A 27,616-nucleotide genomic window follows, 5' to 3' on the forward strand; every position below is an offset into this window, starting at 1 on the left:
TCGAAAGGCAATGCCACGAACTGAAGGTGTTCGTCCCCGATGGCGAAACGCAAGAAGCGTTGATGTTCGGGTGCGATCGGCACGTGGAGATAAGCATCCTTGATGTCGATCGATGCTAGGAAGTCTCCTTGTGACATCGAGGCGATGACCGAGCGGAGAGATTCCATCCGAAACCGTCTGGTTCTCACATGTCTGTTGAGTAGCTTGAGGTCCAGAACGGGACGGAATGATCCGTCCTTTTTTGGCACCACGAACAAGTTGGAGTAAAAGCCGCGACCACGTTCCTGAAGGGAAACAGGGATCACAACTCCTTTTGTCTTCAGAGCGTCCACTGCCTGAAAAAGTGCGTCGGCCTGAGCGGGGGGCGGAGAGGTTCTGAAGAAACGAGCCGCAGGACGAGAGCTGAACTCTATCCTGTAACCGTGAGACAGAATGTCTCTCACCCATCGGTCTTGAACATGTGGCCACCAGGCGTCTCCAAAGCGGGAGAGCCTGCCACCGACCGAGGATGCGGCTAGGGGATGCCGAGAGTCAGGAGGCGGCCACCTTGGAGGCAGTGCCTCCTGCGGCCTTTTGGGGGCGTGACTTGGACCGCCACGCATAGGGGTTCCTCTGGCCTTTCTCCGGCCTGCTGGACGAAGAGGATTGGGGCTTGGCGGAGGGACGAAAGGACCGAAACCTCGATTGTATTTTCCGTTGCTGAGGTCTCTTAGGTTTGGACTGGGGTAAGGAGGAGTCCTTTCCCTTGGATTCCTTAATAATCTCATCCAATCGTTCGCCAAACAAGCGGTCGCCAGAAAACGGCAAACCGGTTAAGAACCTATTGGAGGCCGAGTCTGCCTTCCATTCGCGCAGCCACATGGCCCTGCGGACTGCCACAGAGTTAGCGGATGCCACAGCTGTACGGCTAGCAGAGTCTAGGACTGCGTTCATGGCGTAGGAAGAAAAAGCTGACGCTTGAGAAGTCAAAGACGCAACTTGCGGAGCAGAATTGCGTGTGACAGCATTAATCTCAGCCAGACAAGCTGAGATAGCTTGGAGTGCCCACACGGCTGCAAAGGCCGGGGCAAAAGACGCGTCCGTGGCCTCATAGATGGACTTCACCAGGAGCTCTGCCTGTCAGTGGCATCCTTTAGCGATGAGCCATCTGCAACCGATACCACGGATCTAGCCGCCAATCTAGAGACTGGAGGATCCACCTTGGGACATTGAGCCCAACCCTTAACGACTTCAGAGGGGAAGGGGTAACGCGTGTCAGTGAGGCGCTTAGTAAAGCGCTTGTCCGGAACCGCTCTGGGCTTCTGGACAGCGTCTCTGAAGTTAGAGTGATCGAAAAACGCACTACGTGTACGTTTGGGGAACCTAAACTGGTGTTTCTCCTGCTGAGACGCCGACTCCTCTACAGTAGGAGGCAGGGGGAGAAAGATCCAACACCTGGTTGATGGACGAGATAAGATCATTCACTAAGGCGTCCCCTTCAGGTGTATCAAGGTTAAGGGCGACGTCAGGGTCAGAGCCCTGAGCTGCGACGTCCGCCTCGTCCTCCAGAGAATCCTCAAGCTGGGAACCCGAGCAGCGTGAAGAAGTCGGGGAAGATTCCCAGCGAGCCCGCTTAGCCTGTCTAGGACTGTGGTCCGGGCAGGAGTCCTCCACGTGAGACCTAGGGCCCAACCTGGGAGCGCGCTGCGGCGCGGACCGAGGGGGGCCTGGAGGCGACGATCCAACAGGGGCCGGGGCCTGTGTAAGGACCGGTCTGGACTGCAAAGCTTCTAGCAGCTTGGCAGACCATTTGTCCATAGACTGAGCCATGGATTGTGAAAGTGACTCAGAGTTTCTCAGCCAAAGAGGCGAACTCTGTCCCTGCCGCCTGGACAGGGGGAGCAGGGGGGTCTACATGAGCCGAGGGGCCCACTAGTGACCGAGGCTCCGGCTGAGCAAGCGAAACAGGGGTCGAGCATTGCTCACAGTGAGGGTAGGTGGAACCCGCAGGTAACATAGCCCCACAAGAGGTACAGGCCGCAAAAAAACCCCTGTGCCTTAGCAGCTTTGCTCCTTGTGGACGACATGCTGTTGTCTCCTAGGAGAATGATCACTGAGGGTATATGGGCAAAAAAGGGTATACAGCCCGACCGAACAGAAATATATATATAAATACGTATCTATTCCGGCACCCCAGGGGGACCAGCACCGGGTGACCGGTGTGGCTTACCGACCGCTAACAAGTGGAGTGTGTGTGTCCTCCAGATTCCCTGCCTTAGGTCCCCCGGAGCTGCAGAGCTCTTCACTGAGAATCCTCCACCGGCATAATGCCGAAAAAAAAAAAAAAAAAAAATGGCTGCCGGAGCTCTCAGGGGAGGAGTGGAGCCGTGGGCGGCGCCAGGAAAGTGCGGGAATCTGGGGACCCCACAGTGATCAGTGAGGGGGGAGGAAACATGCAGGATGCTCCAGCCCTCACATCCGACGTCAGGTCGGCAGTCCCGCCCTTACGCCTGACAGGCAGGCCCGAGGGCGGGATTTTTGCGACTAGGCCGCGATGAAGCCGGGGACTAAATTTGAGACCACGCCCGACAAGCAGGCACGGTCGGCGCGGAAGTCCGCCGGCCTTCTTAATTCAGCAGCTGCCGCAGCGTCCGGGAAGAAGGTGCGCTCCCTGCACAGTCCCCAATGGGGACCCAGAGTACCTTTGAGATGCAGGGCCCGGTCCCTGAGGTTGAATAGACTCCGGTCCGGCAGATTCCCACAGGGGCTGCGGAGGGAGCACGGTCCCAGTAAATGGATGACCGCTCAGGATCCCACTTCTCCCAGAGCCGCTAAGGGATGGTGAAGGAGACGGCATGAGGCTCCGGCCTTTGTACCCGCAATGGGTACCTCAACCTTAACAACACCGCCGACGTAGTGGGGTGAGAAGGGAACATGCCGGGGGCCCCGTGGGGGCCCTCTTTTCTTCCAACCGACATAACTAATATGAGAATGCATGAGTGGATGTGTGCCTCCTTCCACACAAAGCATAAAACTGAGGAGCCCGTGATCCACGGGAGGGTGTATAGGCAGAGGGGAGGGGTTACACTTTTTAAAGTGTGGTGCTTTGTGTGGCCTCCGGAGGCAGAAGCTATACACCCAATTGTCTGGGTCTCCCAATGGAGCGACAAAGAAAGAGTCCGTTTTCCTAAAGGGAGCTGTCCTGGATATGTAATAACTGAGAGTTCTGACGAGGTCTAACGAATGCAGAGACCTTTCCACCCTATGAACCGGGTGTGGACAAAAGGAAGGCAGAACAATGTCCTCGTTCAAATGAAACGGGGTAAGAACCTTTGGAACGAAATCCGGAAGGGGGCGCAGAACCACCTTGTCCTGGTGAAAGATCAGAAAAGGCTCGCGGCAATTACGTCTGATGGACGTAATTGCCACCAAGAATGTTACCTTCCAAGACAGAAGAGCAAGGGAGGATTCGAGGTTGAGGTCCCATGGTTCCAGCGGCCGTTTGTACGGGGGAACTAGATGGGAAACGCCCTGGAGGAAGGTCTTGACTTGCGGTTTTTGAGCCAGGCGGCATTGGTAGAAGATTGAGAGCGCTGAGACCTGCCCTTTAAAAGGGAACTGAGAGACAACCCCGCTTGCAAGCCAGACTGTAGAAAGTCGAGAATTCTGGGGATGGCCAGAGGCATAGGCTGGACATTAGTTTCCCTGCACCATGAAAGGAAGATTGTCCACGTACGGTGGTAAATGCGGGATGAAGCAGGCTTTCGGGCGCTGATCATGGTGGCAATAACCGCGGGGGAGAATCCCGCTCTTGTTAATACCCAGGTCTCAATAGCCATGCCGTCAGCTTCAGGGCTCTGGAGTTCTGATGGGAAATGGGCCCCTGGGTCAGCAAGTCTGGGATGTCTGGAAGGCGCCACGGTGCGTCTGTGAGCATTTGTACTAATTCGGCGTACCAGGCGCGCCTGGGCCAGTCCGATGCCATCAGTATCACCGGGACTCCCTCTGCCTTGATCTTCCTGATTACCCACGGCAGCAGGAGTAGATGTGGAAATATGTAAGGCAGGCGGAAGTGGTGCCAGGAGCAGACTAGAGCATCCGCGCCAATGGACTGCGGGTCGCGTGACCTGGCTATGAACGCGGGTACCTTTGCTTTCAACCTTGAGGCCATTAGGTCCACGTCTGGTGTGCCCCAGCGAGTGCAGATGTGTAGAAACACATCTGGGTGGAGAGACCATTCTCCGGCACCCAGGCCTTGGCGACTCAAAGTCTGCTGCCCAGTTCTCTACCACCGGTATGTGTACCGCTGATATCACTGATCCCGTCGATTCGGCCGAGCTGAGGATCTTGTGGGCCTCGAGATAAGCCGCTTTGCTGCGGGTGCCCCCCTGCCGATTGATATAGGCTACAGCTGTCGCATTGTCCGATTGGACTCGAATCGGACGACCTGCTAGCAGAGGGCAGAACGCTCTGAGCGTGAGGAAGATCGCGCGGAGTTCCAGGCTGCTGATGGGTAGGAAAGACTCCTGGGGCGTCCAACGCCCTTGAGCAGGATCCAGCGTCGCATGAGGGGATACGTGGAGGCGACACTCCACGTTCCCGCCCGTTGATGGTAGTGGGAGATCGGTCCCAAAAGGAAACCGTCGCCCTCAAAAAATAAACTTTGAAAGGAAGTGCCTCCTACAGACACTAAGCTAAAATTGAGCTTGCCTGGCCCGGCCAGGGGGTGTATACTGCAGAGGAGGAGCTATGCTTTTGCATCTACTTAGTGTCCTCCTATGGATAGGCAGCATAACACCCATGGTCCTGTGTCCCCCAATGAGGCGTCAGAGAAATAAGCAACTATGTAATATATCTTATCAGACATATTTGCTTCTTTCTCTGCCAGAATCGATCAGTTATTATCAAAACTCTCAATTCTGGAGGTAAAATCTGTATTCAGTGAAGACTTTCCCATTACTGAGATAGATGGCAGTTGGTACTGGTGAGATTCCATGACCATGGGAGGTGCTAGAGGCAGAGGGGTGTGGGGGTGGTGGGGAACCTACAGGCAGAGGGGCGGGGAAGCTACAGGCAGAGGGGCGGGGAAGCTACAGGCAGAGAAACTAGAGGCGGGGTGGGGGAGCTAGAGGCAGAGCTCCACCCTATATATCTATATCTATCTATCTATCTATCTATATATATATATATATATATACACACACAGAATGTCATCAGTAACAATTGCCACATTCTAGCTCAGTATTTTTATGAAATAAAAAAAGCAAGTAACTCGTTAAAATTTATAAATAAGCATATATTGGGCCTTTTGTGTTTAAGAAGAAGGCAAATATAGTTAGTAAGGAAAACATGTACTTTACAGATGGAAAATAATGATCTGACAAAGCATAACGTATACTCACTGGCCACCTCTCTCCACAAGTGTTTGGCAAAGGTATTTTCTTGCATTCTTATGAGTGGGGCAGTTTTCTAAGGCAACTTCAAAATCATCAATTGCTTTATTTAAGCTGCCTTTTGTAGCATATCTAGGAAACACATAAGGAGAGCACATTACATTTCATCAGTAAGTCTGCACAACCTTAACTTCTTGCCATTTTTGGCCAATTTTGTTTGTGTGTTTTTTCCTTATACTCCTTTGTTTTCAAGTCATAATTTTTTTTCCCCTCGACATAGACATATGAAAGATTGTTTTGGTTTTTTTCCACTGAGTGTTATTGATACCATTTTTCAAGCAGGAAAAAGGAAGATGTTTTTAGCATCCAAAAAAAGGGAGAACGCGAGTAATAATACTTGTTTATATCAAAACTAGTTTATAAAAATAAAAGCAGCATGTTGATTCAACAGACTGCTGAGGCCATAATCCAGAAGTGGAAATAACAATTTCACCATCAACAGGCCACAACTAGGTGCTCCCCACAAGATTTCAGACAGAAAAGTGAAAAGAATTATCAGAAGAGTTGTCCGAGAGTCATACCCATGTGACCAGAAGGTGCGGGGCCTCAGCGAACAAGCTGGATACCAGGTCACATGGGTATGACCTCAAACAGGTCCTGCAACAAAGTGAATTGTTTGTAAAATACTTATGCTAATTCTAGGAGGGGAGGGTATAACTATGAATATATTATCTACTCCACTGCAACTGACACTCAACAAGCAGCTGATTTTATAAACTTTTCTTTTTTGGATTTCAAAACCTATACATCCGATCTGACCACTAAAATCACCCTGATAGTGCTAGTATAGCACTGGCTTTCGGTTATATACGAAAATCCTGGTGATTGGTGCGCTTTAAGTATTGAACACATGACCAATTTCTTATTTCACCCGCTGTATATCTGGACTTCTCAGGAATACTAACGTGGCAGCCTATCAGCCCACCTTAAACAGTTTGTGGGGGACTAATGGGCACCCAAAACTGCACTCGGAATTTACTGCAGCATTTAAGCTCTACTCCAATCACTATTGTAACAAGTAGGTGCCAACAAGTGCCAGGTATGGCAACGGTTCAGCTTGTCAGCCAGCTTCATACATTTTCTGCATATTCAGGATCAAGAGGTCCTGAGAGAAAGCGCTCCATTTCTTACACCCCCACTTTGATGTTACTACATACCTAAGGTAAAATGGTTGCGCAGGAATAGAGGGGGCAATGACTGACGCACCACTGTATGTAATAGGAAGTGTGTCACACCAGGAAACGATTTTACAAAAGAAGTTTAGCGTCCAAAAGAAAAAAGAAAAAAGAGAATTTTGTTTACTTACCGTAAATTCTTTTTCTTATAGTTCCGTATTGGGAGACCCAGACATTGGGTGTATAGCTTCTGCCTCCGGAGGACACACAAAGTACTACACTAAAAAGTGTAGTTCCTCCCTCTGAGCCTATACACCCCCTGGAGAACCAGATCTAGCCAGTTTAGTGCAAAAGCTGAAGGAGAATAGCCACCCACAAGTAAAAACAGAGCAAGAACCGGAACAACCGGAGACTCTGTCCACGACAACAGCCGGTGAAAACACGCGGAACAAGAAACTGCCAACAGGCAACAGGGAGGGTGCTGGGTCTCCCAATACGGAACTATAAGAAAAAGAATTTACGGTAAACAAAATTCTCTTTTTCTTTATCGTTCCTATGGGAGACCCAGACATTGGGACGTCTCAAAGCAGGCCATGGGTGGGAATAAACAGAAAAACTGAGAAGTAGGCGGAGCCTAACTTCACAAATGGGCGACAGCCGCCTGAAGGATGCGTCTGCCCAAGCTCGCATCTGCCGAAGCATGAGCATGCACTTGGTAGTGCTTTGAAAAGGTATGCAGGCTAGTCCAAGTGGCAGCCTGACAGACTTGCTGAGCCGTAGCCTGGTGCCTGAAAGCCCAAGAGGCACCGACAGCTCTGGTCGAGTGTGCCTTGATCCCCGGCGGGAGAGGCACCTGAGAACACTGGTAGGCATCCGAAATGGTCGACCTAATCCAACGGGCTAAGGTCGGCTTAGAAGCAGAGAGACCCTTACGCCGACCTGTGGTTAGCACAAAAAGAGGTGCACCGCCTAAGAGCAGCGGTGCGAGACACATAGATCCGGAGCGCCCGCACCAGATCCAGAGTATGCAACGCTTTTTCAAAGCGATGAACAGGAGCCGGACAAAAGGAAGGTAGGGTAATGTCCTGGTTAAGGTGGAAAGGAGAAACCACCTTAGGGAGAAAGTCCGGAGTCGGATGGAGAACCACCTTGTCTTGATGAAAAAACAAAAAAAGGTGACTCCGAAGAGAGCACAGCCAAATCAGAGACTCTCTTGAGGGAAGTTATGGCCACTAGAAAGACCACTTTCTGTGAAAGACGAAACAAAGAAACCTCCCTAAGAGGCTCAAAGGGGGGTTTCTGCAAAACCGTGAGAACCAAATTGAGGTCCCAGGGATCCAAGGGCCGCCGGTAAGGCGGAATGATGTGAGACGCACCTTGCATGAAGGTGCGGACCTGAGCCAGCCGGGCGATACGCCGCTGGAACAGCACTGACAGAGCCGAAACTTGTCCCTTGAGAGAGTTGAGGGACAGTCCCAGCTGCAGACCGGACTGTAGAAAAGACAGAAGGGTCGGCAAGGAAAAAGGCCAAGGAGCATGGCCGGAAAAGCGACACCAGGACAGGAAAATTTTCCAAGTCCTGTGATAAATCTTGGCAGAGGAAGACTTACGGGCCCGAGTCATAGTGGAGATGACTTCAGGGGGGATACCAGAAGCCGTCAAGATCCAGGACTCAAGAGCCACGCCGTCAATCTGAGAGCCGCAGAATTCTGGCGGAAAAACGGACCTTGTGAGAGAAGGTCTGGACGGTCCGGAAGATGCCACGGCACCTCTACGGACAGATGGAGCAGGCCTGGGTACCAAGCTCGCCTGGGCCAGTCCGGAGCAATGAGGATGACTCGACGGCCCTCCATTCTGATCTTGCGCAGGACTCTGGGCAAGAGAGATAGAGGGGGAAACACGTAGGACAGACGAAACTGGGACCAGTCTTGAACCAGAGCGTCCGAGGCGAAGGCCTGAGGATCGTGGGAGCGAGCCACGTAAACCGGAACCTTGTTGTTGTGACGGGATGCCATTAGGTCCACTTCCGAAGTGCCCCACTTGCGGCAGATTGACTGAAACACTGCCGGATGCAGGGACCACTCGCCACTGTCCACGGTTTGACGGCTGAGATAATCTGCTTCCCAGTTTTCCACGCCTGGGATGTGGACTGCGGATATGGTGGACTTGGAGTCCTCCGTCCATTGAAGGATACGTTGTAACTCCAACATTGCAAGGCGACTGCGTGTCCCGCCTTGGTGATTGATGTAGGCAACCGCTGTCGCGTTGTCTGACTGGACTTGCATGTGCTTGCCCGCCAACAGGTGGTGAAAGGCTAGGAGAGCTAGAAGCACAGCTCTGGTTTCCACAGCACATTGATCGAGAGGGCTGACTCGGACGGAGTCCAAGTGCCCTGCGCTCGGTGGTGGAGACATACCGCTCCCCAGCCGGATAGACTGGCATCCGTGGTGAGGATCACCCAGGACGGGGCCAGGAAGGAGCGCCCCTGAGACAGAGAGAGGGGCCGAAGCCACCACTGAAGAGAGCTCCTGGTCTGTGGCGACAGAGCCACTAACCTGTGCAAGGAGGAAGGCCGCTTGTCCCAACAGCGGAGAATGTCCAGCTGCAGTGGACGCAGATGGAACTGGGCAAAGGGAACAGCCTCCATTGACGCCACCATCTGACCCAGCACCTGCATCAGGTGCTTGATGGTATAACGGCGGGGCCTCAGCAGAGAGCGCACCGCCAGTTGGAGGGACTGCTGTTTGATTAAGGGCAACTTCACAAGTGCCGGCAGAGTCTCGAACTGCATCCCTAGGTACGTGAGCCTCTGGGTCGGAGTCAGAGTGGATTTGGGCAGATTGACAAGCCACCCGAATTGGGCTAGAGTGGCGAGAGTGAGCGAGACACTCCGCTGACAGTCTGCGCTGGATGAAGCCTTGACTAGAAGGTCGTCCAGGTAAGGAATCACTGCCAACCCCTGGAGGTGCAGAACCGCAATCACTGCTGCCATGACCTTGGTGAATACCCGAGGGGCCGTGGCTAACCCAAAGGGGAGAGCCACGAATTGGAAATGTTCCTCTCCGATTGCAAAACGTAGCCAACGCTGGTGTGAAACTGCAATTGGCACATGCAGATAGGCATCTCTGATGTCGATGGATGCCAGGAAATCCCCTTCGGTCATTGAGGCAATGACTGACCGCAGAGACTCCATGCGAAAATGCCGCACCTGAACATGCTTGTTGAGAAGCTTGAGATCCAGGATGGGCCGGAAGGAACCGTCCTTTTTGGGAACTAGGAAGAGATTTGAGTAGAAACCTCTGAACCGTTCCCGGGCGGGAACCGGTACAATTACTCCGTTGGCCTGCAAGGATGCTACGGCCTGAGAGAAGGCGGCGGCCTTAGAGCAGGGGGGAGTTGACAGAAAAAAAGGGAATTTTGTTTACTTACCGTAAATTTCCTTTTCTTCTAGCTCCTATTGGGAGACCCAGACAATTGGGTGTATAGCTTCTGCCTCTGGAGGCCACACAAAGTATTACACTTTTAAAAAAGTATAACCCCTCCCCTCTGCCTATACACCCTCCCGTGGATCACGGGCTCCTCAGTTTTGGTGCAAAAGCAGGAAGGAGAAAACTTATAAATTAGTCTAGGGTAAATTCAATCCGAAGGATGTTCGGAGAACTGAAGACCATGAACCAAAAGAACAATTGAACATCAACAACATGCGTACACAAAAGAACAACCAGCCCGAAGGGCACAGGGGTGGGTGCTGGGTCTCCCAATAGGAGCTAGAAGAAAAGGAATTTACGGTAAGTAAACAAAATTCCCTTTTTCTTTGTCGCTCCATTGGGAGACCCAGACAATTGGGACGTCCAAGAGCAGTCCCTGGGTGGGTAAAAAACAATACCTCAATAGAAAGAGCCGAAAAACGGCCCCCTCTTACAGGTGGGCAACCGCCGCCTGGAGGACTCGCCTACCTAGACTGGCGTCTGCCGACGTATAGGTATGCACTTGATAGTGCTTCGTGAAAGTGTGCAGACTAGACCACGTAGCTGCCTGACACACCTGCTGAGCCGTCGCCCGGTGCCGCAATGCCCAGGACGCACCTACGGCTCTGGTAGAATGGGCTTTCAACCCTGAAGGGAGCGGAAGCCCAGAAGTACGGTAGGCCTCGAGAATCGGTTCCTTGATCCACCGAGCCAAGGTCGACTTGGAGGCCTGAGAGCCCTAGCGCTGGCCAGCGACAAGGACAAAGAGCGCGTCTGAACGGCGCAGGGGCGCCGTGCGAGACACTTAGAGCCGGAGTGCTCTCACTAGATCCAAAGAGTGCAAATCCTTTTCACACTGGTGAATTGGATTAGGGCAAAAGGAAGGCAAGGAGATATCCTGATTTAGATGAAAAGGGGATACCACCTTAGGGAGAAATTCCGGGAAAGGACGCAGAACCACCTTATCCTGGTGAAAAACCAGGAAGGGAGCTTTGCATGACAGCGCTGCAAGCTCAGACACTCTCCGAAGTGATGTGACTGCCACCAGGAAGGCCACCTTCTGGGAAAGACGGGAGAGAGAGACATCCCGCAGCGACTCAAAAGGCGGCTTTTGAAGAGCCGTCAGGACCCTGTTAAGATCCCAAGGTTCCAACGGACGTTTGTAAGGTGGAACCATGTGGCAAACCCCCTGCAGGAACGTGCGGACCTGCGGATGCCTGGCTAGACGCTTTTGAAAAAACACGGAGAGCACCGAAACTTGGCCCTTGAGAGAGCCGAGTGACAAACCCTTGTCCATTCCAGATTGTAGAAATGAAAGGAATGCGGGTAAGGCAAACGGCCATGGAAAAAAACCGTTATCAGAGCACCAGGATTAGAAGATTTGCCAAGACCTGTAATAGATCTTGGCGGACGTTGGCTTCCTGGCTTGTCTCATGGTGGCAATGACATCCTGAGATAACCCTGTAGACGCTAGGAGCCAGGACTCAATGACCACACAGTCAGGTTGAGGGCCACAGAATTCAGATGGAAAAACGGGCCTTGTGACAGCAAGTCTGGGCGGTCTGGAAGTGCCCACGGTTGACCCACCGCGAGATGCCACAGATCCGGATACCACGACCGCCTCGGCCAGTCTGGAGCGACGAGAATGGCGCGACGGCATTCGGACCGGATCTTGCGTAGTACCCTGGGCAGCATCGCCAGAGGGGGAAACACGTATGGCAGTCGAAACTGCGACCAATCCTGGACCAAGGCGTCCGATGCCAGAGCTCTGTGATCCTGAAACCGAGCCATGAAGGCCGGAACCTTGTTGTTGTGTCGTGACGCCATGAGGTTGACGTCCGGCGTTCCCCAGCGGCGACAGATCTCTCGAAACACGTCTGGGTGAAGAGACCATTCCCCCGCGTCCATGCCCTGACGACTGAGAAAATCTGCTTCCCAGTTTTCTACGCCCGGGATGTGAACTGCGGAGATGGTGGAGCCTGTGTCTTCCACCCACTGCAGAATTCGGCAGACTTCCTGGAAGGCTTGACGACTGTGAGTGCCGCCTTGGTGGTTGATGTATGCGACGGCAGTGGCATTGTCCGACTGTATTCGGATCTGCCTGCCCTCCAGCCACCGATGAAAAGCCAATAGGGCTAGATATACTGCCCTTATCTCCAGGATATTGATCTGAAGGGACGATTCGATTGGAGTCCAGGTTCCTTGAGCCCTGTGGTGGAGAAAAACCGCTCCCCAACCCGACAGGCTCGCGTCCGTGGTGACCACGGCCCAGGTTGGAGGTAGGAAGGATTTTCCCCAAGACAGAGATGTGGGTAGGAGCCACCACTGAAGTGATGTTTTGGTTGCAAGGGAAAGAGACGTTCTTGTCGAGGGAAGCCGAACTCTTGTCCCATTTGCGAAGAATGTCCCATTGGAGTGGCCGTAGATGGAATTGCGCGAACGGCACTGCTTCCATAGCTGCAACCATCTTCCCCAGGAAGTGCATGAGGCGCCTTAAGGGGTGTGACTGACTCCGAAGAAGTGATTGCACCCCCGCTTGCAGAGAAAGTTGTTTGTCCCGCGGTAGCTTGACTAACGCTGGCTGGGTATGAAACTCCATCCCGAGGTAAGTCAGTGATCGGGTCGGCGTCAACTTGGATTTCGGGAAATTGATGATCCACCCGAACTGCTGGAGAGTCTCCAGAGTGACTGAAAGACTTCGTTGACACGCCACCCGAGAAGGAGCCCTGACTAGGAGATCGTCCAAGTAGGAAATCACAGAAAGGCCCTGAGAGTGCAGGACCGCCACGACGGATGCCATGACTTTGGTGAAAACCCGTGGGCTGTCGCCAGGCCGAAGGGCAATGCGACGAACTGGAGGTGTTCGTCCCCGATGGCGAAACGCAGGAAACGATGTTCGGGTGCGATCGGCACATGGAGATAAGCATCCTTGATGTCGATCGATGCTAGGAAGTCTCCTTGTGACATCGAGGCGATGACCGAGCGGAGCGATTCCATCCGAAATCGTCTGGTTCTCACATGTCTGTTGAGCAGCTTGAGGTCCAGAACGGGACGGAATGACCCGTCCTTTTTTGGCACCACGAACAAGTTGGAGTAAAAACCGCGACCACGTTCCTGAAGGGGAACGGGAATCACAACTCCATCTATCTTTAGAGCGTCCACTGCCTGAAAAAGTGCGTCGGCCTGCGCGGGGGGTGGGGAGGTTCTGAAGAAACGAGCCGTAGGTCGAGAGCTGAACTCTATCCTGTAACCATGAGACAGAATGTCTCTCACCCATCGGTCTTCAACGTGTGGCCACCAGGCGTCGCCAAAGCGGGAGAGCCTGCCACCGACCGAGGATGGGGCTAGATGAGGCCGAGAGTCATGAGGAGGCCGTCTTGGAGGCAGTGCCTCCTGTGGCCTTTTGGGGGCGTGACTTGGACCGCCACGCATAGGAGTTCCTCTGGCCTTTCTCCGGCCGGTTGGTCGAAGAGGATTGGGACTTGGCGGAGGGACGAAAGGACCGAAACCTCGATTGGATTTTTCTCTGCTGAGGTCTCTTAGGTTTGGACTGGGGTAAGGAGGAGTCCTTTCCCGAGGATTCCTTAATAATCTCATCCAACCGTTCGCCAAACAAACAGTCGCCAGAAAAAGGCAAACCAGTTAAGAACCTTTTGGAAGCAGAGTCTGCTTTCCATTCGCGCAGCCACATGGCCCTGCGGACTGCCACGGAGTTAGCGGATGCCACAGCCGTACACGCTAGCAGAGTCCAGGACGGCGTTCATGGCGTAGGACGAAAATGCTGATGCCTGAGAGGTCAAGGAAGAAACATGTGGAGCAGAATTCCGCATGACAGCATTAATCTCAGTCAGACATGCCGAGATTGCTTGGAGAGCCCACACGTCCGCAAAGGCCGGGGCGAAAGACGCGCCCGTGGCCTCATAAATAGACTTCACCAAGAGCTCTGTCTGTCTGTCAGTGGCATCCTTCAGGGATGAGCCATCGGCAACAGACACAACGGACCTAGCAGCCAATCTAGAGACTGGAGGATCCACCTTGGGAGAGTGTGCCCAGCCCTTAACGACTTCAGGTGGAAAGGGATAACGCGTGTCAGTGAGCCGTTTAGCAAAGCGCTTGTCCGGAACAGCTCTGGGCTTCTGGACAGCATCCCTGAAGTTAGAGTGATCAAAAAACGTATTGCGCGTACGTTTGGGGAAACGGAATTGGTGTTTCTCCTGCTGAGAGGCCGACTCCTCTGCAGGAGGCGGCGGTGGTGTGAGATCCAACACCTGGTTGATGGACGAGATAAGATCATTTACTAAGGCGTCCCCCTCAGGGGTATCAAGGTTAAGGGCGAAGTCAGGGTCAGAGCCCTGAGCTCCCCCGTCCGCCTCGTCGTCCTGAGAGTCCTCAAGCTGGGATCCAGAGCAGCGTGAGGAGGCCGGGGAAGAGTCCCAGCGAGGCCGCTTAGCCGGTCTGGGGCTGCGGTCCGTGCAGGAGTCCTCCGCCTGGGGCCTAGGGGCTATCCTGGGAGCGCGCTGCGGCGCGGACCGAGAAGGGCCTGGAGGAGACAGACTAACAGGGGCCGGGGCCTGTGAAGGGCCCGGTCTGGACTGCAAAGCTTCAAGGAGCTTAGATGACCATTTGTACATAGACTGTGCAATGGACTGAGAAAGTGACAGAGTTTCTCAGCGAAAGAGGCCAACGACGGTGACTCTGTCCCTGCAGCCTGTTCAGTGGGAGCAGGGGGATCTACATGAGCCGAGGGGCCCACAAATGCCCTAGGCTCCGGCTGAGCAAGCGTGGCAGGAGTCGAGCATTGATCACAGTGAGGGTAGGTGGATCCCGCAGGCAACATAGCCCCACAAGAGGTACAGGCCGCGAAAAAAATCTGTGCCTTAGTAGCTTTGCTCCTTGTGGACGACATGCTGTTGTCTCTTAGGAGAGTGACCACTGAGGGTATATAGGAAAAGGGTATACAGCCTTTCCGAACAGATGAAGGGAATTTTGTTTACTTACCGTAAATTCCTTTTCTTCTAGCTCCAATTGGGAGACCCAGTCAATTGGGTGTATAGCTATGCCTCCGGAGGCCACACAAAGTATTACACTAAAAGTGTAAAGCCCCTCCCCTTCAGCCTATACACCCCCCGTACTGCTACGGGCTCATCAGTTTTGGTGCAAAAGCCAGAAGGAGGAAAAAATTATAAACTGGTTTAAAGTAAATTCAATCCGAAGGAATATCGGAGAACTGAAACCATTTAACATGAACAACATGTGTATACAAAAAACAGGGGCGGGTGCTGGGTCTCCCAATTGGAGCTAGAAGAAAAGGAATTTACGGTAAGTAAACAAAATTCCCTTCTTCTTTGTCGCTCCTAATTGGGAGACCCAGACAATTGGGACGTCCAAAAGCAGTCCCTGGGTGGGTAAATAATACCTCATAATAGAGCCGTAACGGCTCCGTCCTACAGGTGGGCAACTACCGCCTGAAGGACTCGCCTACCTAGGCTGGCATCTGCCGAAGCATAGGTATGCATCTGATAGTGTTTCGTGAAAGTGTGCAGGCTCGACCAGGTAGTTGCCTGACACATCTGCTGAGCCGTAGCCTGGTGTCGCAAGGCCCAGGACGCTCCCACGGCCCTGGTAGAATGGGCCTTCAGTCCTGAGGGAACCGGAAGCCCCGAGGAACGGTAAGCTTCGAGAATTGGTTCCTTGATCCACCGAGCCAGGGTTGATTTGGAAGCTTGTGTCCCTTTACGCTGGCCAGCGACAAGGACAAAGAGAGCATCGGAGCGGCGCAGGGGCGCCGTACGAGAAATGTAGAGTCTGAGTGCTCTCACCAGATCTAACAAGTGCAAATCCTTTTCACATTGGTGAACTGGATGAGGACAAAACGAGGGTAAGGAGATGTCCTGATTGAGATGAAAAGTGGGCAAGGCAAATGGCCAGGGAGAAAACGCCTGAGCAGAGCACCACGACAGGAATATTTTCCACGTCCTGTGGTAGATCTTGGCGGACGTTGGTTTCCTAGCCTGTCTCATAGTGGCAATGACCTCTTGAGATAATCCTGAAGACGCTAGGATCCAGGACTCAATGGCCACACAGTCAGGTTGAGGGCCTCAGAATTCAGATGGAAAAACGGCCCTTGAGACAGCAATCTGGTCGGTCTGGCAGTGCCCACGATTGGCCGACCGTGAGATGCCACAGATCCGGGTACCACGACCTCCTCGGCCAGTCTGGAGCGACGAGGATGGCGCGGCGGCAGTCGGCCCTTATCTTGCGTAACAGTCTGGGCAACAGAGCCAGAGGAAGAAACACATAAGGAAGCTGAAACTGCGACCAATCCTGAACTAAGGCGTTTCCACCCACAGCAGAATCCTCCGGACTTCCTGGAAGGCTTGCCGACTGCGTGTCCCACCTTGGTGGTTGATGTAAGCCACCGCTGTGGAGTTGTCCGACTGAATTCGGATCTGCTTGCCTTCCAGCCACTGCTGGAACACTTTTAGGGCAAGATACACTGCCCTGATCTCCAGAACATTGATCTGAAGTGAGGACTCTTGCTGAGTCCACGTACCCTGAGCCCTGTGGTGGAGAAAAACTGCTCCCCACCCTGACAGGCTCGCGTCCGTCGTGACCACCGCCCAGGATGGGGGTAGGAAGGATTTCCCTTTCGATAATGAGGTGGGAAGAAGCCACCACCGAAGGGAAGCTTTGGTTGCTTGAGAGAGGGAGACGTTCCTGTCTAGGGACGTCGGCCTCCTGTCCCACTTGCGTAGGATGTCCCATTGAAGAGGACGCAGGTGAAACTGCGCGAAAGGGACTGCCTCCATTGCTGCCACCATCTTCCCCAGGAAGTGCATGAGGTGCGTCAAGGGGTGTGACCGACCTTGAAGGAGAGATTGTACCCCTGTGTGTAGTGAACGCTGTTTGTCCAGCGGAAGCTTCACTATCGCTGGAAGAGTATGAAACTCCATGCCAAGATATGTCAGTGATTGGACCGGTGTCAGATTTGACTTTGGAAAATTGATGATCCACCCGAAACTCTGGAGAATCTCCAGAGTAACGTTGAGGCTGTGTTGGCATGCCTCTTGAGAGGGTGCCTTGACCAGCAGATCGTCTAAGTAAGGTATCACTGAGTGACCCTGAGAGTGGAGGACCGCAACTACTGTAGCCATGACCTTGGTGACAACCCTTGGGGCTGTCGTCAGGCCGAACGGCAGTGCCGCGAACTGAAGGTGTTCGTCTCCTATGGCGAAGCACAAGAAGCGCTGATGCTCTGGAGCAATTGGTACGTGGAGATAAGCATCCTTGATATCGATCGATGCTAGGAAATCTCCTTGGGACATTGAGGCGATGACGGAGCGGAGGGATTCCATCCGGAACCGCCTGGTCCTTACGTGTTTGTTGAGCAGTTTTAGGTCCAAAACAGGACGGAAGGACCCGTCCTTCTTTGGAACCACAAACAGGTTGGAGTAGAAACCGTGACCCTGTTGCTGAAGAGGAACCGGGACCACCACTCCTTCTGCCTTCAGAATGCCCACCGCCTGCAGAAGAGCCTCGGCTCGCTCGGGAGGCGGAGATGTTCTGAAGAATCGAGTCGGAGGACGAGAGCTGAACTCTATCCTGTAACCGTGAGACAAAATGTCTCTCACCCAACGGTCTTTTACTTGTGGCAGCCAGGTGTCGCAAAAGCGGGAGAGCCTGCCACCGACCGAGGATGCGGTGTGAGGAGGCCGTAAGTCATGAGGAAGCCGCCTTGGTAGCGGCACCTCCGGCGGTCTTTTTAGGGCGTGATTTAGACCGCCATGCGTCGGCGTTCCTCTGATCCTTCTGAGGCCTTTTGGACGAGGAGAATTGTGACCTGCCCGCACCCCGAAAGGACCGAAACCTTGACTGTCCCCTTCTCTGTTGGGGTGTTTTTGGTTTGGCTTGGGGTAAGGATGTTTCCTTTCCCTTGGATTGTTTGATGATTTCATCCAATCTCTCACCAAACAAACGGTCGCCAGAAAATGGCAATCCAGTTAAGCACTTTTTGGAAGCCGAATCTGCCTTCCATTCCCGCAGCCACAAGGCCCTGCGTATTACCACCGAATTGGCGGCTGCAACCGCCGTACGGGCCGCAGAGTTCAGGACAGCATTAATAGCGTAGGACGCAAATGCCGACGTTTGAGAGGTTATGGACGCCACCTGCGGCGCAGACGTACGTGAGTGCGTCAATTTTGCGCCTGACCAGCTGAGATAGCTTGGAGTGCCCATACGGCTGCGAATGCTGGAGCAAAAGACGCGCCGATAGCTTCATAGATGGATTTCAACCAGAGCTCCATCTGTCTGTCAGTGGCATCCTTGAGTGAAGCTCCATCTTCTACTGCAACTATGGATCTAGCCGCCAGTCTGGAGATTGGAGGATCCACCTTGGGACACCGAGTCCAGCCCTTGACCACGTCAGGGGGAAAAGGGTAACGTGTATCCTTAAGGCGCTTGGAAAAACGCTTATCTGGATAAGCTCGGTGTTTCTGGACTGCCTCTCTGAAGTCAGAGTGGTCCAGAAACATACTCTTTGTACGCTTGGAAAACCTGAAACGGAATTTCTCCTGCTGAGAAGCTGACTCCTCCACTGGAGGAGCTGAGGGAGAAATATCCAACATTTCATTGATGGACGCAATAAGATCATTCACTATGGCGTCCCCATCAGGAGTATCAAGGTTGAGAGCGGCTTCAGGATCAGAATCCTGATCAGCTACCTCCGCTTCATCATACAGAGAGTCCTCTCACTGAGACCCTGAACATTGTGATGATGTCGAGGGGATATCATAGCGAGCTCGCTTAGTCGGTCTGGGGCTGCGGTCCGTGTCAGAGACCTCACCCTGGGATCCATGAGACACCCCGGGAAGACATTGCTGTTCCAACTGAGGGGAACCAAGGGACAATGATAACACAGTGCCCCTGGCTTGAGATGCCGGCCTGGACTGCAAGGCTTCTAATATCTTAGCCATAGTCTCAGAAAGTCTTTCAGTAAAAACTGCAAACTCCGTCCCTGTCACCTGGACAGTGTTAACAGGTGGTTCTCCCTGGGCCACCCCTAGCAGAGGCTCCGGCTGAGAAAGTGCCACAGGGGCCGAGCATTGCACACAATGAGGGTCAGTGGAACCTGCCGGCAGTATAGCCGTACATGCTGCACAGGCAGCATAGTAAGTCTGTGCCATGGCACCCTTGCTATTTGTGGACGACATGCTGTTGTCTCCTCTGAGCAATACAGGAGGGTAAATAGCCACAAATCAACAGTGCACCATACAGTGTAAAGTATAGACTATAATCATATAAACTATAAATACACTTCTGCACTAGTGGGGCCAGCACCACAGGTGCTGCTTACCGCCTGCGCAAAGCGTTTGTGTGGGCACCAGAATTCCTGCCTGGGTCTCTTTGAGCTTGTCTCTCCTCTCCAGCGTTAGCAGAGCTGAGAGGAATGGCTGCCAGCGTCCTGAGGAGAGGAGGGAGCCGTGGGCGTGACCCAGAAAAGTGCGGGAACTGGTGCCCCACTGTGCAGAGTGAGGGGGGTGGAGTATGCAAAGCATGCTCCAGCCCTCAGTGCTGCCGACCTGTACAGCGTCCCGCCCTTCCCCTGACTGGCAGGGCTGGGGGCGGGAAAAGAATGAGACTAGGCCGCAGAAGCCGGGGACTATAGTTATAAGCGCGGCCGCCGTATAAGCGCGGTCGGCGCGGAAGTCCCCGGCGCACTAACAGTCCCAGCCGCGCCGCAGGCATAACCATGGCAGCGGCGGTCAGCGCGGCAGTCCCCCTACACAAATACACTCAGCGACGCTGAGTGTATAGTGGCACACATGCAGCCAGCGCTGCTGTCCCCGGTGCACTAGCACACCCAGCAATGCTGGAGTGTTGCTGTGCGCAGTCCCCACGGGGACACAGAGTACCTCCAAGTAGCAGGGCCATGTCCCTGAACGATACTCGGCTCCTATCCAGCATGGTCCTCAGGAGCTGTGGATGGAGCACGGTCTCCTGTGCCTGGAGACCGATGGGATCCCACTTCACCCAGAGCCCTAATTGAGGGATGGGGAAAGAAAGCAGCATGTGGGCTCCAGCCTCCGTACCCGCAATGGATACCTCAACCTTAACAACACCGCCGACAAGAGTGGGGTGAGAAGGGAGCATGCTGGGGGCCCTGTTATGGGCCCTCTTTTCTTCCATCCGACATAGTCAGCAGCTGCTGCTGACTAAGCTGTGGAGCTATGCGTGGATGTCTGACCTCCTTCGCACAAAGCATAAAAACTGATGAGCCCGTAGCAGTACGGGGGGTGTATAGGCTGAAGGGGAGGGGCTTTACACTTTTAGTGTAATACTTTGTGTGGCCTCCGGAGGCATAGCTATACACCCAATTGTCTGGGTCTCCCAATTAGGAGCGACAAAGAAATATATATATATATATATATATATATATATATATATATATCCCGGCAACCTAGGGGGACCAGCACTGTGACCGGTGTGGCTTACCAACCGCTAACGAGCGGAGTGTGTCCTCCAGATTCCCTGTCGTGGATCCCCCGGAGCTGCAGAGCTTTGTTGCTGAGTAGCATCCACCGGCAGAATGCTAAAAATGGCTGCCGGAGCTCTCAGGGGGGGTGTGGAGCCGAGGGCGGCGCCAGCAAAGAGCGGGAATCTGGAGTCCCCACAGTGGTCAATGAGGGGGGAGGGAAACATGCAGGATGCTCCAGCCCTCAAAGCCGACGTCATGTCGGCAATCCCGCCCTAACCCTTGACAGGCAGGCTCGGGGGCGGGATTTTTCGCGACTAGGCCGCGGCGAAGTCGGGGACTAAATTTAAGGCCGTGCCCGACAAGCAGGCACGGTCGGCGCGGAAGTCTGCCGAAAAGACAACGGACGGAACTACCGCGGCTTCCGGGGATAAGGTGCGACCCTCTCTGTACGGTCCCCACATGGGGACACAGAGTACCTTCCAGTTGCAGGGCCCGGTCCCTGGGGGTGAAGAAGCTCCGGCCGGCAGGTTCCACCAGGGGCTGCGGATGGAGCACGGTCCCAGCTCATGGATGACCGCTTAGGATCCCACTTCTCCCAGAGCCGCATAAGGGATGGTGAAGGAGACGGCATGTGGCTCCAGCCTCCGTACCCGCAATGGGTACCTCAACAACACCGCCGACATGGCGTGGGGTGGGGTGAGAAGGGAACATGCCGGGGACCCCATCGGGGTCCTCTTTTCTTCCATCCGACATAACTATGTATGAGAATGAGTGAGTGGATGTGTGCCTCCTTCCACACAAAGCATAAAACTGAGGAGCCCGTGATCCACGGGAGGGTGTATAGGCAGAGGGGAGGGGTTACACTTTTTTAAAAGTGTAATACTTTGTGTGGCCTCCAGAGGCAGAAGCTATACACCCAATTGTCTGGGTCTCCCAATGAGGCGACAAAGAAAATCTGTTTGGCGGGCTGGAAGAGAATTCTATCCTGTAGCCGTGGGAGATGATATCCCGCACCCACTGATCGGAGACGTGTTGAAACCACACGTCGCCAAAGTGGGAGAGCCTGCCACCGACTATGGACGTTGCTGGCGCGGACAGATAGTCAAGAGGAGGCTGCCTTAGTGGCAGCAGCTCCTGCGGTCTTCTGTGGACGCGCTTTTGTGCGCCAGTTGGATTTTTGGTCCTTGGCTGAGTTAGTGGACGAGGCCGAGGGCTTAGAGGCCGACCAGTTGGAGGAACGAAAGGAACGAAACCTCGACTGGTTCCTACCCTGGACAGGTTTCCTGGTTTTGGTTTGTGGCATGGAAGTACTCTTCCCGCCAGTAGCCTCCTTAATAATTTCATCCAGCTGTTCACCGAACAGCCTGGACCCAGCAAAAGGGAGTCCAGCAAGGTACTTTGAGGAAGCATCTGCCTTCCACTCTCGAAGCCACAAGATCCTGCGGATAGCGAGGGAATTAGCCGAAGCCACCGCAGTGCGGTGAGAAGCCTCCAGCATGGCAGACATGGCATAGGATGAAAAAGCGGAAGCTTGGGAAGTTAAGGTAACCAGTTCGGGCATAGATTCCCTGGCGAGGGAATGCATCTCCTCTAGAGAAGCAGAGATGGCTTTGAGAGCCCACACTGCTGCAAAAGTTGGGGAGAACGAGGCTCCTGCCGCCTCATATACAGATTTGGCCAGAAGGTCAACCTGGCGATCAGTGGAATCCTTAAGAGAGGTGCCATCAGCCACTGATACAACGGTCCGGGCTGAGAGTCTAGACACCGGGGGGTCTACCTTTGGTGAATAAGCCCACTCCTTGACCACCTCAGGTGGAAAGGGAAAACGGTCATCAGAACCACGCTTTGGGAAGCGTTTGTCAGGACAGGCCCTAGGCTTGGTCACAGCGGCCTGAAAACTGGAGTGGTTAAAGAACACACTCTTTGTCCTCTTAGGCAAGGTAAACTGGTGCTTTTCTGCCAGAGAGGGTTGCTCCTCTGATACTGGCGGATTGAGATCCAGTACAGAATTAATGGACGCAAATCAAATCACTAACATCTGAGTCACTTTCGGACAGATCAATGGGGCACATTGAGGTAGCCTCCAAGCCCCCTGTAAAGGCATCCTCCTCATCCTGCGAGTCAGCTTCTGAAACAGAGCCGCGGGACGAGGAAGGAAAGGGAGCCCTGCGTCTCCTTTTAGGAGGACGGGGTCTGGGACCAGATGATGAATCCTCTGTGAGCTCCGCTGAGAGAGCCCTAGCAGCAGAGGCACCCTGTGAAGGGGGCTGATGCATGTTCAGCAAAGTCCTGGACAGCTGTCCCATGGAGTCGGCAAAAGACTGGGAGATTGACCTAGAGAAGGATTCTACCCAAGCCGGGGGTTCAGCCACAGGAGCCGGAGCAGCCGGAGGGACCACTGGGGGTGCGATTCCAGGCTGAGGCATCGTCAGGTTAGAGCAGGCATCACAATGTGGATAGGTGCTCGGTTCAGGCAGTAGGAGCTTACATGCAGTGCATACTGAATACAGCTTTGGAGCCTTGCTCCTCGTGTGCGACATGCTGCTGGAGTGTGGGCTCTGCCAGAATGACCCCCAGAGAGTATATACAGAAGGTCCACAACCAGAGGTTGAGGCTTACCAGACCGCTGGAGCGGTGTTGTGTGCCCTCCAGATCCCGAAGCCCGGACCCCCAAGCACCTCAGCAGGGATGCTGCAGACCAGTGCTGATCGCAGGGAAAAACGCTGAGAAAATAGCCGCCGGAGCGAAGAGAGGGGGCGGGACCTACTCTGAGAGCGGGATCTGGAGGGCCATAGAGACTTACAGGGGAGGAGACATGTACCCAGTGAGGAGGGTCCCTCCCCTGTGCAGAACGGCCGCTGGGCGGAGCCGCGCTGTCCCTCTGCATGAATGACATGCGAGGGCAGTGAAACCAAAAGTAGGCCTCCGGCGAAGCCGGGGCCTAAATTTGAGCGGTGCGGCCGGCGCGCAGGCACCATCGGCGCGGTTCTCCAGCGACAGCCAGAGAACCCGCCAGAAATGTCATAAAACTCACTCAGCACACTCTCCCACAACAATAAAGTACAGGGACCCCCAATATGTAAACGTCTCAGGTACTTAGCTTGCTGAGACGCAGGGTTCCAAGTCCCCGGGGATGAGTGCTCCGGTCCAGCAGGATCCTGAAGGGCTGCGGATGGAGACCGGTCTCCTGCCAAGCATGGAGAACCGTGCTGGCTCCCACTTCAAGCCAGAGCCCAGGAGGGATGGTGAAGGAGCATGGCATGTAAGGCTCCAGCCTTGGAATCAACCTTAACAGCACCGCCGACACAGTGGGGTGAGAAGGGACATGCCGGGGGTCCAGGCTTGGACCCGCTTTTCTTCAAACTCTTTTTAAAAATGAAAAATCAGATGAGAATGCATGTGTGGATGTATGCCTCCTGAACACAAAGCGATAAACTGGCTAGATCTGGTTCTCCAGGGGGTGTATAAGCTCAGAGGGAGGAGCTACAATTTTTAGTGTAGTACTTTGTGTGTCCTCCGGAGGCAGAAGCTATACACCCAATGTCTGGGTCTCCCATAGGAACGATAAGGAAAAAAAAACCAAACATTGCAGTGAAGGCCTTCTTAAAAAGAGTCTGCCACTAGGTTTTGGATATACCATCTGAAAGCAGCATGATGCAGACAGAGACCCTGATCCATTCACCTACTGGCCTGCTTGCTGCAGTTTTGATACACAGCCATTTAAAGGTTACCTCACTTCCGCATCGAGACTTGAGAGGGGAGAGGACATCACGCCTACTGCAAGGATGAGTACGGATCAAAATACTTATGTACCAAACTAAATAACATAGCTCCACCTATGATTAACATGGCCATATATTATGACACATGAATCCCCAATTTTAAGTTCTTGTAGACTCCCCATAAGAATATGGCAGTTTGGAGATACTCACAAGGCACCTCGCGCTACTAAAGCTTCAACATTTTTGGGATCAATTTCCAAAGCTTTGTTATATTCATTCATGGCATCAACATGACGTCCCAGCTTGAAGAAATCGACTCCCATCTTCACACTGAAAAAAAAATAAATACGGAAGTCAAAAGGCATTTTAATATTTATTCAAACTTACATTTTACCAGCACACAAAAAATGAAAATAAAATTACCACTTTAATGCCCATGAGGATGACTGCTTTCTTCTTAAAGAAGGAGCATAATCTTGATCACAAAAATTCTCCCTGTGGAAACAATTTTATTTTTTTAATTTTTCGCCATCTGAAGGCTGGAGAAAAAAAAAAAAAAAAAAACACAACAACAACTTACACAAATGCCTTAATATAACAATTAAAAAGGGTTTATCCTAGATTCCATTTTCAGGAACGCAGTGTTCGCCAACCTCCTGCTTGGTGGGGGTGGGACCGCTCAACTGGCGTGAACTGTGCACTCTCCGATGCTGCTATATGAGACCGTTTGGTCTCTGCAGAATTGGAGAAGCAAGCTAGCCAGGAATCGGAGCGAACTTTGCACTCCAGAGATCCTGCCCAGCTTTAGTGCATCGCTCTCAAGCACAACAGTCAACAGCTTGTCAGCATTGTGCATGTCCAGCAACTGCTGCAAGACAGGAATTTATTTGCAATTTTAAATCATCAAGGGGGACATTTTCGTGAACAGTAAATTGTTTTTATAAGCACTTTTCAGTTATAGTCATCTTTGATAATGGAAATACCTGTTAAGGACCAAAGAGGTCTTAAAGTGCGTGCATATGCACTAGTAAAAAAGTGCAGTAGAAACGTACAAAACAGTTGAGAATATAGCATTTATTTATACACCATTTTTGCGTAGCAGTAGTGGCACAAAGGTTGGGTGGAAAAAAGAAAAAAAAAAAAAAAAAAAAAAAAAATCACAAATGGTAGGACACAGTATAGCTTTAAAAATGTGTTATGGCCGTAAAGGGAATCTGCCAACAGATTTTGACTATGTAATCTGAGGACAGCATGCTGTAGGGGGAAGGGGGGGTTTCGGGGTTTTAAAAAAAAAAAACAAAAAAAAAAAAACTGCCTCAGACTGTGCTGTTTCCTTAAACTAATTGCTTTATCACTAAAGGCCGCTTTACACGCTGCGACATCGCTAGCCGATGCTAGCGATGTGGAGGATGATAGCACCCGCCCCCCATCGTACGGCCGATATGTGGTGATCGCTGCCGTAGCGAACATTATTGCTACGGCAGCGTCACATGCACATACCTGCTCTGCGACGTCGCTGTGACCGGAGAACCGCCTTTCTAAGGGGGCGGGCGGTTCATTTAGCGGCACAGCGACGTCACAGTAGCGTCACTAAGCGGCCGCCCAATCAAAGCGGAGATGAGTTGGACGAACATCCCGCCCATCTCCTTCCTTCCTCATTGCGGGCGGGACGCAGGTAACGAGAGGTTCCTCGTTCCTGCAGTGTCACACGGAGCTTTGTCTGCCTGCCACAGAAACGAGGAACAACATCGTTACTGCAGCAGCAACGATATTTGGGAAGAGGGGGGCAAGTCACCGATTAGCAATTTTGAAAGTTTTTGCAACGATTCAAAATCGCTAATAGGTGTCACACGCAACGACATCGCTAAAGCGGCCGGATGTGCGTCACAAATTCCGTGACGTAGCGTGTAAAGCCACCTTTAGTGATTATCATGGATGTGACTAGCTGGCTCGTGCCATGTTGTTCGGCACAACCTCTCCTGTGATTGACACCTCAGTCAATGTATAATCTCTATCGAGAGCCTGGTGTGGGCAGGGACACCTCTCAGCTCTGCTGCTTCGGTAAATCTAAATCCTGTGTCAGAATGGCTGCAGCCAGCAATCAGTGTGACATGATTGGATTCAAAGTCGTACATCATGCTGCTCTCATTGAAAGTAGCAAAAACCTGCCGACAGATTCCCTTTAGGATCACACTGCAAAACACAGACAAAAGAACATCTAGCATAAATGCAGAGGAGTGGCGGCAGTCTGTTTTATGATTGAAAAACCATGCAGTGGGAGTGATTTATTAGTCACAGTAGCATTTCATAAGTTCATAGCATTAGTAAATGGGACAAGGCAACATGCAGCAGCATCTCCTGCAACTAAATCGCATAATTTTAGAGCTTGTTTTTGTTATGTAACATCACCTTTGAAGGCCTCGTATTAGAGATGGTGGCTTAGATTCATCAATTCCAAGAGTACTTAAGAGGAATTCCACAGTAGATGGGTTGGAAAACGCCAAAGATTGCCGCAGGACCTTTTCATAAGTGTTGTTGCTGTTGGAGAAGGCAGTACTGTGTCTAGATGGACACAAATTTACCCAGCAGTTAGTTTACGCTTATCATTGCAGTAAAAAGGAAGTGCAAACTATTTTATTCTATCTGCCGACATAGAAATTTTTTTCAGGTTTTCATAAATTTCTTGTCTGCCGTTTTATGGGGAAAACAAATATATACTTATACAACTATCACAGCAAACTTGTTGGACAGCTGAAGAAAAAAAAAAAAAGAAAGAATTGAACATAACAGGGTGATAATTACTAGGAGGCAGCTATTACAGTGACTAACAGTTTGCCTGAAACATGTGGCATGTTGCCGGCCACAGATTCATTAGTGTAACTTCAGCTCTTATCAATCTGTATTTAACTTATATCAGTACAGTGGTACCTCGCTTAACGAGTAACTCTCTTTAACGAGAATTTCGCTTAACAAGCAAAGCTTTCTGTAAATTTGCAACCCGCTTAACGAGAAAGCTTTGCTGTACGAGCGAAATTCTCACCGCACACACTTCCGGTTTCGTCCATCCACCACACTCTGACCCGCACTTGCACTGTCCACACACACACACACACACACACACACACACACACTACTGTATTATGCTCACCTTACCTTCCGTTCCACCGCCGGCCTCATGGTCCTTGTAGTTCCCGGGACATCGCGATGTCCTCGCGGCGAACTACAAGTACCATGAGGCCGGCAGTGGAACGGAAGGTAAGGTGAGCATATAATATCTGTACCTTCCGTTTTATCACCGGCCTCCTGGGTCCTGTAGTGCGCCGCGCCGCTCTGCTCCAGGTATCGGCATCCATAGCCACGAAGCAGGAACTTCCTGGTTCCTGTCACCGCTTGTCAAAGGTAGCGC

General features: G+C 52.5%; 1 protein-coding gene across 1 annotated transcript in view; it reads right to left on the bottom strand.

The window, feature by feature from the left end:
• TTC14 (tetratricopeptide repeat domain 14) overlaps nucleotides 1-27,616 on the bottom strand; it is an 84,932-nt gene that overhangs the window by 32,414 nt on the left and 24,902 nt on the right. Inside the window, 4 exon segments of the mRNA XM_075340587.1 lie at nucleotides 5,382-5,504; nucleotides 24,421-24,540; nucleotides 24,634-24,705; nucleotides 26,620-26,772. Of these exon segments, the coding sequence (XP_075196702.1) occupies nucleotides 5,382-5,504; nucleotides 24,421-24,540; nucleotides 24,634-24,705; nucleotides 26,620-26,772 (468 nt within the window).

This window comes from Anomaloglossus baeobatrachus, chromosome 3 (assembly GCF_048569485.1).
Source record: "Anomaloglossus baeobatrachus isolate aAnoBae1 chromosome 3, aAnoBae1.hap1, whole genome shotgun sequence".
In the NCBI taxonomy this organism is placed as follows: Eukaryota; Metazoa; Chordata; class Amphibia; order Anura; family Aromobatidae; genus Anomaloglossus; species Anomaloglossus baeobatrachus.